The sequence below is a fragment of the Tursiops truncatus genome, chromosome 13 (assembly GCF_011762595.2).
Source record: "Tursiops truncatus isolate mTurTru1 chromosome 13, mTurTru1.mat.Y, whole genome shotgun sequence".
NCBI lineage: Eukaryota > Metazoa > Chordata > Mammalia > Artiodactyla > Delphinidae > Tursiops > Tursiops truncatus.
Window position 1 is genome coordinate 23,761,327 of NC_047046.1, and position 13,895 is coordinate 23,775,221.

Consider the following 13,895-nt stretch of genomic DNA (forward strand, 5'->3'; position numbering starts at 1 on the left):
TTTTCTAGTTTAATGGGGGAAAGGTATGGAAGATCAAACTTTACTCCAGTCGCAAACCACATCGAAACCCAGTATTCAGATCATACTCTATTGTGAATTAAGAACTGCCAGAACTAACTTATACCTGAGGAAAAGTCTCACCTGAGACTGGGCATAACCAGCTCTCCAGCGCAGCTTTAGGGTCCCCACATCTAACTCAGCTATCCACTTCAATGAAAGACCTGGTACTTTTAATTCAAAAGCACATAGCCTAATACAGTCTACTCACCACTGCTACATAGGAAGGCTATGATTTTACTCTGCTAATCAGAAATGAACTTTAAAAAAATAAAATAAAATTCAAAAAAAAGAAATAAACTGTTAAGTCAGTTTCCTGATAATGATACTTTCTCCCAATGCATAAAACTCTCACAGCTAAGAATGAAGCCAGCAGCAAAGAGCACTGTCTCCAAAACTGCTGCCCCCACTTCTCAGAGACTGTGCTCACCTACTATCCTGCGCACCAGGGAAGGCCGATCTGTATCTAACTCTTTCTTCAGACTTTCCATTGGTGAACTCCGTCCTGAAGCTGGGTAGAGGGAGGCATGCCACTTCTCAGGATCCCAGACACCATCACTGCAAGTCAAAGGGCACCAACAGTTAGAACTTGCACCATGAATAACACACGTAGTCTAATTTCTACTACTTCAGGTGACAGGTTATGGAAACCCCTTTCCAATATAAAACTTTATGGTTGCCATCAGAATGGTTCTCTCTTTTAAGATGAAAATAAAAACAACTAATAAATTCAGCAATACATTGTTGTTGTTCACATAATAGCAATAGTCACTTGAAAAGCAGTAGTTTGTGCATAAATGAAACATCCAGACCACAAACCTTGGGGTGCATATGGATTATAGTATCTGTGCCTGTCCTATACAAAGAAATGCTCCATAAATATTGATTACTCAGTTTACTGAAGATTAGTAAAGGGAGGAAAAAGCCCCTTAATCCTCTTATTGGAAGCAGCTCCTGGAAGGCTTAGTGTATATTTTCCAGAATTTCTATGTACAGTCTCAGTTTTTCCCACAAGTAGGACAGACAGCTATTTAAGAGCCTAAAGTGTGTAGTCTGGGTTTGACTTCGTTACTCCCACACTAATGATGGGGTGGCAGGTGGTACAGTGTGCAGAGGAGAAGCTTTGGAGCCCAACGATCTGGTACCTAACTCTAGCTCTGCTAGGATGAGAAACTCTTTCCTCCATCTCTCTTATTTTCATTATTATTATTAGGCACAATGTCTCCACTTCAGAATCAAAGGGAATATGTGCCCATGATAACTATTTTACGCCAAGAAGAAACAGCTGTAACAAGAAAATTCAATTTGAGGCATAAAAAACCTTTACAGCTTTAATGAAGAAAAAACTAAACAAAAACAAAGAAAACCCCCAGCTAATCTGAGACTTAGCAAAAACTCCTAACCAATTAGAATAGCCATTATTCAAGTATCATCCTCACCAGGGGAAAGTGGTGAGGAGTCCAGATTTAGCAACCTTCTGAACTGTCCATGTACAAAATTAAAAAAAGCATGTGCGGGCTTCCCTGGTGGCGCAGTGGCTGGGGGTCCACCTGCCGATGCAGGGGATGCGGGTTCCTGCCCTGGTCCGGGAGGATCCTACATGCCACGGAGCAGCTGGGCCCATGGGCCGTGGCCGCTGGGCCTGCGTGCCCGGAGTCTGTGCTCCACGGCGGGAGGGGCCACGGCAGTGAGAGGTCCGCGTACCACAAAAAAAGAAAAAAAAAAAGCGTGTGCTAGTCTATCAAAAAATTAAACACTATATATATTTTTAAAAATGTGGGCCAATATGAACCATCTACCTTGATATTTAAGAAGTGACCTTAGGGCTTCCCTGGTGGCGCAGTGGTTGAGAGTCCGCCTGCCGATGCAGGGGACACGGGTTCATGCCCTGGTCCGGGAAGATCCCACATGCCGCGGAACGGCTGGGCCTGTGAGCCATGGCCGCTGGGCCTGCACGTCCAGAGCCTGTGCTCCGCGACGGGAGAGGCCATGACAGTGAGAGGCCCGCGTACCGGGAAAAAAAAAAAAAAAAAAAGTGACCTTAACGTCTTAAGATAACCATAAGAAGTGCAATGTAGGGTTATTCTAAGAGACTTTCAGACCATTTTTAGCTATAGCCTTCTCAAACCAAAGCTTTCTACCTTATGAAGGAGCCCAAGATGCAAAAGGGCTAATGTGGGGACTTCCTTGGCAGTCCAGTGGTTAAGACTCTGTGCTTCCACTGCAGGGGGCTCAGGTTCCATCCATGGTCAGGGAACTAAGATGCCGCATGCCGTACAGTGCAGCGAAAACAAAACAAAACAAACCACCCCAAAAAATCTGAATGGCTCTCTTGTTTGGGGGTGAGGGGTGGGGGACTGATAGAAGGCCCAGAGTCCTCCTGATCGTCCTGCCCCAGGCAGGCCCTGGAAGGACCCTCAAAGCACAGTGCAAAAAACCACTGGTAGAGAGAAAAGACTCTGGTCAGGACTCCTGTGTTCAAGTCTTAATTCTGCTTTTTGACAAGGTGCCTTTGACCAATGTGTCATTTTCTAGTTTTAGTTTCATCACCAGTTAGTTGAAAGAGAATTGGTTTAGTTGTCCTTAGAGTTCCTTGCAGCTTAAATCTCTGAATTTCAGCTAATTAATAACAAAGCCGATGAAGACAGTGCAGTGAGATGCTATTTAGTCATGTTCATAGCTTACGTGCAATTTATTTGTGTGGAAGCCCAATGTCATTACCCCTGAAATCTCCCCACTCGTAATTCCAGCAAAACAATACAACTCCATTTATCAAGTTTGGTGTAACAAGAAGTTGACCCCCACAGATACCTGTCATATTTCTCAGAGAGGCACGAAGGCCTTTGTTTGGAATGAGGGCGTTCTTTAATATCCAAGAGCTCCTCCTAGAAAGAGAAATCATATGGTGATTTTGAACAATATTTCTTGGGCCACATATTTTCAACTTATTTTTGTTATCAGTAACTGACTGTCTACCTTAAGCAGTTCATACAGTTCTTATTTATTTACACCCTGACTTATTCCAGAAAGAACCAGAGTCAGCTCAAGGTTCTCAGCAGAAGCTCAAGCAGAATTGGCAAATAACGTAAGTGATCAGTTTATTGCTAAAACACACTCTCTCATAAACTTCTGTCCAATAATACACCCCACAACACTGAACGCTGATCAAGGCATGGTAGCTTTAGGCTTACATAAAACCTTCAGCTATTCTGACTGGTCTTAAATGCATTAGATGCCAACTTACAAAGGGACAGATTTTTTTTTTTTTTTAATGTACATGGTCCTTTACCCCTAAATACTTCAGTGCCTGTTTCCTAAAAATGAGCATATTCTTTCACAGCCTTTTTTTGTGGCTCCATGAGAGAATTAAGCCCTATAGAAAATAATTTGAGTGACTATTTTTCCATTCTCCCAAGGATTATACTTGGCCAGTATCACTTTAGATGCACAGGAGAGAAGAGAATCTATTACATACAATGGATGCCTTAGGGCATAAGGGCTCACTTCTGCAGAACCTGGTTGAGAAGTGTTGTCAGTTTTATACAACCAGTTATCAATAACACTTTATCCCTCTGGATTCCAATTTTGTCAAATGACCCAATAATGCCCTTTATATTACCTTTTATTAGAATCTAACACAGGATCCAGTCTAGAACCAGATATTGGTTGTCATGTCTCTTTGGTCTCTAATCTGGAACATTTCTACAACTTCTTTTGTCTTTTATGACATCAGCATTTCTAAAGAATAAAGCCTACTTTTTTTTTTTTTTTAAAAAAGAACATTATTCATTTTAGGTTTGTCTAATGTTTCTTCATGATTAGATTGAGGGTAAGCATCTCTGGAGCAGAATACTAACCTAAGAGATGTCCACCTCAGATGTCCACCTCAGGCACCTCTGGATGCCTATGTCACCCATGTGCCCCTCATCAGTGATGTTAACTTGATGTTAACCACCTGGTCAAGGTATTCTCCAGTTTTACTCTTTAGTTACTACATTCCCATTTGCAATCAGTATGCAATCTGTGGGGAGACACTTTAAAATCATCCAAATATTCTAGCCTTCATCAAAATTTCCCCATAAATTTAGCACCTACTGGTGATTCTGAGCCAAACCAATATTGATTTTTCAACTGTAGGCCTCCCTCCATAATTACCAGTCAGGCACTTGGCATTCCACTGTAAATACAAACCCTCCCTTCTCCCCCTTTTATTTACCTATTTATTATTGACATGGGCTCACAGATTCCCAGCTTTTCCAATGGTCTATAATTCATTAATGTCCTTAATTATTTTGGTGCTCAAATTGAGAGTCTCTTCAAGCAGGCTCCTGCATCCTTTTGACATGCCCCATCATTTTTTAAAAGCACTTTCTTACTTTCTATCTTATGTTGTACTCATCCTGTCCTAACCCCAGAGTCAGCCATTTCTTGAGAAATCCAAGTTCCTTTAAGTGGGGAATAGTATAATAAATCAAGATTTGGGAACTGGGTATCCTCATTTGCTTCTAGGCCCTCTCAGCAGAACTAGGAAATATGTGCGGTTATATATGCACACGTGTGCACACACGCACACCTGCTCATACACATGCGTATACACAAAACCACTGCGTCCTTTTTATATAAACATTTTCATAGTAAAGTTAAAAACAGCAATTCCCAGGGCTTCCCTGGTGGTGCAGTGGTTGAGAGTCCACCTGCCGATGCAGGGGACACGGGTTCGTGCCCCGGTCCGGGAAGATCCCACACGCCGCGAGCGGCTGGGCCTGTGAGCCATGGCCGCTGGGCCTGCGCGTCCGGAGCCTGTGCTCCACAACGGGAGAGGCCGCAGCGGTGAGAGGCCCGCGTACCGCAAAAAAAAAACCCCAGCAATTCCCAAACTCTCAGTACCAGTAAAATGCTACAACTGCCTTGCAAAAAAGCATATACCATTGTGCTGTGGCCTCTCCAACACCCCCATCACAGGCCTCACAACAGAATGCTTGCTGCTTCTCTGATCACTGCTTCCCATATCTTGGGGTAAATACGGAGGGATAGAGTTACTCCCTCAGCCTACAGGAATCACAGCATATAAGCATGCCATGAAGTTACTCAGTATCTTCAGACACCTGAGGCACCTAAATGTTTTCTCCATTAGGTGAGAAATAGCAAAATGCCCTAGAACAAGATGACATTTTAGTTTTAAAACCAGAATATCAATTATTTACATTTATTTAGGATTCATTTATGAATTATGTCTTATTAATTGGGTAGATATACCTAGAAAAATTTGGAAGTCTGAGATAAACAGAATTCCAAATATAAGAAAATGTCTAAAGGCTACTCAAAATTCTGAAAAAACTGTCGAAGTACTGACATACCACCTGCAAATTGCCAGTAGAGACTGGAGTCCAGTGAAATCTGCATGGTGAACACAGCGTCAGAAGGGCAGGGGTGACACCAATTTGGTGGTGACGGGTGGGGAAGATGGACCAATAGTAGTTATGATGATTGCAGATGCAACAATACAGAAATCCTAAGAACAGTAGGGCTTAAAACATTTTCCAGTAAAAACAGGAAGGACCTTGCAATATAGGAAATACTTATACACTACAGGAAAAAACACTGCAAAGCAATCTTCTGCTATTAGAAGCAACCCAAAGATTATTACATATCCCCTTGCTCCACCACCCTCAAATCCAAATATTAAACTAAGAATCCTAGTATACTATTAAACCAAGGGCAATGTATTTCATACTTAAATATGTATATTCTCAATATACAAAAAGTTTCTAAACAATGAGGCTCTGTTTGAAACTTTTAACTCCAAATGATAATAGGGAGCCCAAGTGATAGGTGTTCTCTATTATTACTGCAGCTGTTTGCTGAAATGCTAATGATTTTATTTATTTAGGAGTCAACTTGCAAAGATTAAAATTTTAACACAGCCGCAAAACACGTAGATGGACCAAAATGTTCTATTTGCGGGGATCAAAAAATATTTGAACAAAGGTAAAAAAAAGCCTTACAAAAAAGGGAAATGAGGAGGCTAAGGAGAGATGACAACTAAATGTAATATGGTCTCCTGGATGGAATCCTGGAACAGAAAAAGGACACTGGTTTAAAACTAAGGAAATGTGAATAAAGTATGGACTTTAGTTAATCACAATGTATCAACATTGTTAATTGTAATAACTGTACCATACCAATATAAGATATGTTTCCAGCTTTTCTGTAAATCTGACTGTTCAAAAAAATAAAGTTTACCCCTGTCTCATACTATATACAAAAAGAAACTCAAAATGTATCAAAGACTTAAACATATGAGCTATGACTATAAAACTCTTAGAAGAAGACATAGGTATAAATCTTCATGACCTTGGATTAAGCAATGTTATTTAGCTATGACAACAAAAGCCTAAGCAACCAAAGAAAAAAGATAAATTTGACTTCAAATTTAGAAATTTTTTTGCTTCCTATGACACTGTCAAGAAAGTGAAATGACAACCCATGGGACAGAAAAAAATATTTACAAATCACGTATCTGATAAGAGTCTAGAACATAGAGAGAACGCGTACAACTCAACAACAAAAAGACAATAACCCAATTTAAAAAACAGGTAAAAGATCAATAGATTTTTCTCCAAAGATACACAAATGGCCAACAAACACATGAAAGATGTTCAACATCATTAGTCATCAGGCAAATGCAAGTCAAAACCACAGCGAGATACCATGTAATGGCTACTAGGATGGCTATTTTTTTTTTTTTTTTTTTTGCGGTATGCGGGCCTCTCACTGTTGTGTCCTCTCCCATTGCGGAGCACAGGCTCCAGACGCGCAGGCTCAGCGGCCATGGCTCACGGGCCCAGCCGCTCCGCGGCATGTGGGATCTTCCCGGACCGGGGCACGAACCCGCGTCCCCTGCGTCGACAGGTGGACTCCCAACCACTGCGCCACCAGGGAAGCCCTAGGATGGCTATTTTTAAAAAAAAGGGAAAATAAGTATTAACAAGGATGTAGAGAAACTAGAACCTTCTAACATTGCTGATGGGAATGGAAAATGGTGCGGCTGCTGTGGAAAATGGTGGCAGTTCTTCAAAAACTTAAACACAGTTACCACATGATCCAGCAATCCCACTCCTAGTTATAAACCAAAGAAAAATGAAAAATTATGTTCACACAAAAACCTTGTACACAAATGCTCACAGCATTATTCATAACAGCCAAAAAGTTTAAACAACCCATGTGTCCATCAAATGATAAATGGTTAAACAAAATGTGGTAAACCTATACAATTAATATTTAGCAACAAAACAGAATAAAGTACTCATACATGGTACAACATGAACCTTGAAAACACTATGTTAAGTGTAAGAATTCAGACACAAGAGGCCACATACCGTAGATTCTCTTTATATGCAACGTTCAAAATGGGTAAATCCATTGAGTCAGAAAGTAGGTTAATGGTTGCCAGGGCCTGGGGGAAGGGGATAAGGGGCAGGGGTGATTGTTAATGGGTAGTTTGTTTGCCAAGATGAAAATATTCTGGATTAGATAGTAGTGATGGTTGTACAACTCTGTGAATTTACTAAAAACCACTAAATGGTACACTTTAAAAGGGGTGAATTTTATGTATGTGAATTCTATCTCAAAAAAAATTTTTTTAAGTAAATTAAACTAAGAGGTTTAGTTACCAGAGGTTAATGTTTTGTTTAATTTCTCTTGTTACAGACTTACTGCTCTAATCACAGATTTATAAATGCCAACTACCCTTGGATACAAAAGAGTGGCTCAGGTTGGTAAAAATGTTTTAATTTTCCCTCCCATATTATTCCAGTTTTCTCTGTTGACTTTATACGCTTGGCGTATTCTAGGTGTGAATGCTCAATGTACAAACTTGACAGGCCTGTAAGAGCACAAAGTGGAACAGTGGGCGAGTTGCACACAGGCATCAACCACGCCAGCAGCACCGACTGTGCCACGGTATGCCTCTGACCAAATGCAATGTCCAAAACACAGCCCACCTGTCTACAGAGGATGAAGAGCAATTTTCTTTATTAACAGTCTGAGAACTGGGGAAACAAAACAATTCTTGGATTGAATAGCTCCTAGGAATAACTTTAAACATCTAGGTCAAACTACAGGTACTGTTCTTAAGAGCAGGGCTTCTTAAACCAGTTTCACAGCATCAAGGAAACCATACACAAAACGCATTTGTGCAATTTCTGCAATGAGTGTTCATCTCCAATGGTTATCCAAAGACCTCCAATGGACCCCACAGAGGTTAAAAAGTAGTGCTTTAAACCAATCACGTTTCTCAAAATGTGGCCCAAGGTCCACCCCAACATTTAGGGAAAAATGAGATCCTCCTCATTGGGTTTAGAGAACTAAACCTGTTACCTTCAGCAATGTCTTAAGTTGCTTAAGATGGTATCCCAGCTTGAGAGGATCCCCCAGTTAAGTGCGGAGGAGAGAAACCATACGCTAAGTCAACACAGAGTTTGCTCTTTCGTAACTGTCCACAGAACACTTCCTATGTGCCATGCTTAGTGGCTAGCACAGGCAGATGACTGTGGTCCCTGGCCCCACTGCTCTCCAATCTCTCAAAAGAAGTCTTCTTGAACTTGCCATCTCAAGAGTCCTTAACAGCAACTATTCCTGGAAAGGAATCCCTCTGGGATATTTTCAAAGAAAACCTTCAAGTTTGGCTAAAGGCAAAATACTTCGAAGTGCCCATTTTGAACTGGGAATGCTCCTTCCCTATGAGTATTTCAGGAGGGAATGTGAGATTACCCTTTTGTAGAGTCCTGACAATCCACAGAAACTTACATCGTGAACAAGTTCACTAAAATTATTATCTGGACAAGAGAAGAGTTATCAACAGAGACCTTAATTTTTGCATAGGTTACTAAAACCTGACCAGGCAAGAACAAGCTGCTAATTGGCTAAGAGTCCCACACCCAAGGAAGTATAAACACGTTTTCTTAGTTTTAGCAGCCTTCCTTAAAGAAAATGTGTCAAGTCTTCCCAAAGAGTCTATTTGGGAATTACTAATATGGACACCCACTTTCAGTGATCAGAATTAAAGTAGAAAGCAAATGATGTGAGTATAAGCCCAAAGCAACAGTGGTTAAAACCTTATACAGTTTCTTTCTGCAGAAATCCCCTGCAGAAGCAGTTATGCATTCTGATGACAATCTATTATAGAATTTCACACAAGTCACTTATAGAAGGAGATGAAAGGGGAAATGTTCTTTACCTCCGTGAGCTGAATTCAATTCACAAGAGTAAAAAGCCCAACTTTTTATGATTACCGTGGATATTGTTATTTTACTGTTAGTGGTCTGAGCGCCGTAGAAGTGCCCCAGTATCTCACCTATGTGTGCCTGGCTCTTCCTAAAGAAGGCACATGTCCCTGGAGCAGCGCTTGGGTTGGGTCCCCCTTTGACCTCCTCTTCTAGTCCCCACCCTCCACACACCCACTAACATTGGGCTTGGCCCATCAGGCTCTCAGATGGTTGCTGACTGACCTGATATTTCAATCTATGAGTCACATGACTTTTCTGAAAGGCTTAGAAAGCTTTTAAAAATAGATCACAATGGGGTAATGGCATTCATAGATGACAGCCAGGGCAATGGTGAACGAATGACACAGGGGGTGCCTGAGATACCTTCCACCATCCCCCATTCATGAGGTTTGTTGCTAAAGGGGCACCGTTTAGAACAGTTCTTACAGGCAGGTCAGGATGCAAACTGGATCCTGCAGAGCTGATAAGCAGGACTCAGCACCTGGATTCACCCAAGCCTCTAATGGTGGCTGATTTGATGCAAAGACTTTCTTCTATTGAAAGGATTTATGTGAAGCTAAGAAAATGGGAATGGGAAAAAAAAAAAAAAGGAAACCCTGCTTTTTCTGTTGATCTGGCCAACACAATAAAAATAAACCTTGGCTTTTAAATGCGTTTATACAACCGATAAAAGCAATGTAAAACATGAAGTAAGCAGGTAAATAAGTACCAGAAGGAAACTTATGAAAATCATTTTTAGGGTGGTAGCATTACATCTTCATAGTGCTTTCTGGTTTCATATTAAAATGGAGATGGTTACTGTGACATTTAGAAAATAAGCACCTTGATCTAAAGGTGGTATCTAAAGAAGCTATCTTTCAGTATCTCCCCCTACCTTTATTACATCATAAGCAGTTTTTTTTTTTGCGGTACACGGGCCTCTCACTGTTGTGGCCTCTCCCGTTGCGGAGCACAGGCTCTGGGACGCGCAGGCTCAGCGGCCATGGCTCACGGGCCCAGCCGCTCCGCGGCATGTAGGATCTTCCCGGACCGGGGCACGAACCCGTGTCCCCTGCATCGGCAGGCGGACTCTCAACCACTGCGCCACCAGGGAAGCCCCCATCATAAGCAGTTTTTAACACTTATTGTGTGCCAGCCACTTTTCTAAGCACTTAATATTCATTTTCTCATTTATTCCCCACAAAAATCCTATGGGTTAGATACTATTCTATCTGCATTTTACAGGGGAAAAAGATGAGAGTCAGAGAAGTTGAGAATATGACTGAAGGCAACACAGGTTAAGTAGGTGGAAGAGTGGGGGATCCCAAACCAGGCAGTGGGGCTCAGTGGCCCCTTATCCTCTCCTCTCCAGTGATTCTCTTGAGAGGACAGGGGAAGGTGCCCAACCCCTCTCAGCAGCTTTGTCACTCAGTGTTGGGTCTGTCCCAGTCCAGTGGGACTGCTGGGAACCCTGAACGAACTGCCAACTCCTCGGGCAGGCTCCCCCTAGGCCAGCTCCTCTTACAGCACCCCTTCCTGAACCAAAGATTTAGGAAGGGGTGCTAGAACCACAGATTTCTATGTCAGACGTTCCAATTGTGAAATTACTGGCTCATTATCTAGCTAGAAGTTCCCACCATGAGGAAGGAGGAGAGGATACCCAAGGGAGCAAGGGCCCTTAATCCCAACTTTTCAAGATGACTTAAAATCGGAACAGGTAGTAAAGAGCAGTCAGAAGACAGTATCTATGGTGTTGCCAGCCAGCCCCCTCTAAGAACTTCCAGTAAGGTTTCTGGACAGCTGCAACATTAACATGGTATCATGATTTTTGGTACCACAATTCTGCCTTCCCCCATACAAACAGGCACCCCTATTTTTATACTAGCTTAGAAGTTTATAGCTAAGTGCCTCACTGAAATGCCACCTGTTAGAGCCTACTATTCAACTCAGTTTATGAGATACCCATGAAGTTATCAAATGAGATCTTTGTATAGCAAAAACTGACCATCAGACTACTGATTTCAACCTAGAATTTAAATCAAAGAGTATTCTCAAAGGCTTGACTTCAAGTCTTGCAAATGATTCTCTCCAAGAAGGCTAGAAGGATTACTCAAATCAGTCCAATTCAGTTGCTTGTCTGTTTTCTTAATGATTTTAAAGCAAAGACAGGGAATTCTCTGGTGGTCCAGTGGCTAGGACTTGGTGCTTTCACTGCTGGGGCCCGGGTTCAATCCCTGGCCAGGGAACTAAGATCCTGCAAGCTGTGTGGCATGGCCAAAACAAACAAAACAAAACAAAGAAACAAAGCAAAGACACAAACATGGCTGTACCACTGTGACCAACTGCCCATCAGCCACAAATTAGGGTGGGCTCCTTTAAAGATCCCTACAATGACAAATAAAATGGTGCCAATTTATAACTGGTCAAGGCAATGAAGAGCACACAGGTATAGCTCAGATAATCCAACACCTATTTTTCAGCTGGTAGATTTAACATGCATGGTTAAAAATGGTCAGTATCAAGCTGAATATTCTGAGTGTCCTCCGCTTTTATTCCGTGTCCAACTGGCAGGTGACTGCATTCAACAAGGAGTCAGTGGCAAGCTACAGGAGCAAAGAAGAAAGCACAAAGTACATAATACTTTGTGATCTAAGAAGATCAGTCTGTTCGCTTGAAGAAAAAAACATGGATCTGAATAGTGGGACAGGCCAAAGCATTTCTATTTTGTACTTCAAGCAGAAGATGGTATCACTGATAGAAGAGCAGGTACTACATCTCAAGAACTGGTAAACAAGGACCACTGATGAAGGTAAGAAAAAGCTGAATGAGTCCCAAACTTTTTCCACTAATAAGCCTCACTACCTCCTGTTTTCTAAACTAATGGTTCTCAAACTTGAATCTGAGTCAGAATTCTCTGAATTACTTGTTATTCAGCCAGTGATGGCTGGCCCTAACCCTAGAGTTTGATTCAATACCTCTGAGATGGGGCCCGAGATTTTGTATTTCTAACAATTTACCAGATGATACTAAATGGTAGTTTTGAGGACCACACTTTGAGAACCACTGTCTAAACCATTTTTAATCCATGACTTTTGATGTGAGACCCCAGTCTATAACCTCCCAAAGTCCTTCAACATAATGCAATCACTTTAGAAAAATTGCACATTTGAATACTACCAAAACATAGCTTTTGATCGTAGGAATCTGGCCTGGCAAAATGGACCTGAGTGGGTTTATAAATTAAGGGCTCAAGACCCTCAGGATAGCAGGTGCATATAATAAAGCTACTCATAACCATCCAAATTAATAATCACTGAGGCTTAGTAGTAGGCCTGAAAATTCCCAATGTGACCCTAACCTGAGTTCCTGAGACATTCATAGAAACACAATGGACACCAACTGAACCCTGGGGAGTAACTATGCACCTGAGTTGCTTGACAACATCAACACCATATTTCAAGTTCTCCACAGAAGACTAAAGCCTTGCTACTCAAAGCATGGTCAGTGGACCAGCAGAATGGGCACCACCTGGGAGCTGGTTAAGAGGCCACATTTTCAAGTCCACCCCTGCCCTAACAATCAGAATTCACACTTTACCAAGGTTCACAGCTGATCCCCAGACACATTAAGGTTTGAGAAGCTAGCTGGACTAAAGGATGTCCTACCACACAGGAAACTCTGGTCTGTTACCTTGAAAAGCACTCGCCAAACATCTGAACTCCTCCACCTGCATAGGGAAAAAACCTCGAATTCTGAACAGACTATTCACGTTATCCCATAAAACAACTGAATACTACTAAGTGGAGAAGGGTCAAAGCTTAAGAAACCCTCTCATCTGGCCAGTGTTTTCTTGACCCTGTAGTTAATTACAAATCCCTCAATTACAAAAGTTTTCAGACAAGACATCACTTACAAAAATCACTGAGAACAGTTTCCTTCTACTGCTTCTAAACTTTCTAGCTTGTGAACCTGAAGTGGCAGAAACATTACTAAATGTTTTATTTATTCCAATAGTTTGATCCCAGTATGTATATAGGGAGTACGATGGCTCAAATATTATTCCAGTTGTGGAACCAAAAGACATTTATTATAGTGCTCAGAACATAGGACTGTTTCAAACTTCCTTCAAAAGGAAAAAGGCTTAGTTTGCCTCAAATCCCACATAAAATTACCAGAGTGTTGAGAAACATATATATGAAAGCACTACCCTAATACCCCAACACTGCCTAAACATGACCCTAAAATTGCCATTAACTAAGTACTCTTGAATGAAGTGGAAAGTAAAACTATTTCTAACTAAATTGGGGAGAGAAGACCATTGAATGTAAACTTAACTGTCAACCTAAAAATTTCTTTAAGGCACATTTATCTAAGCATGGCAGAATTCTGAGGTTGGATTGTCAAAAATGGGCAATATTGAGCTTCTCAGTCTTTACTGTAGACATATATAAGTTCCACACTAAGAAAGACTAATAATATCTTCCTAAAAATGACTTATGCATAAAGATGCATATACATTAAAGATGAAATATACATACTACCCTCTGATGAGTGTGTGACAGTGATTCAAAA

The 13,895-nt window shown here is 41.4% G+C and overlaps 1 protein-coding gene and 1 long non-coding RNA gene across 10 annotated transcripts in view; one reads left to right on the top strand and one right to left on the bottom strand.

The window, feature by feature from the left end:
• EIF4ENIF1 (eukaryotic translation initiation factor 4E nuclear import factor 1) overlaps positions 1 to 13,895 on the bottom strand; it is a 42,668-nt gene that overhangs the window by 25,951 nt on the left and 2,822 nt on the right. For 7 of the 9 annotated variants that reach the window (XM_019950082.3, XM_019950081.3, XM_033837248.2 and 4 more), the window contains exons 3-4: positions 2,869 to 2,942; positions 488 to 615 (exon numbers count right to left, since the gene is read on the bottom strand). In XM_019950082.3, the coding sequence (XP_019805641.2) occupies positions 488 to 615; positions 2,869 to 2,942 (202 nt within the window). Of the gene's footprint in view, positions 1 to 487; positions 616 to 1,856; positions 2,849 to 2,868; positions 2,943 to 13,895 lie in introns of those variants that run through there. The other 2 variants (XM_019950087.3, XM_073790321.1) reach the window with 2 other exon arrangements.
• Positions 2,970 to 12,150, top strand: LOC141276161 (uncharacterized). The gene is made up of 3 exons (XR_012325264.1): positions 2,970 to 3,142; positions 7,768 to 7,831; positions 11,895 to 12,150. It is a non-coding gene; the product is annotated as an uncharacterized lncRNA (long non-coding RNA).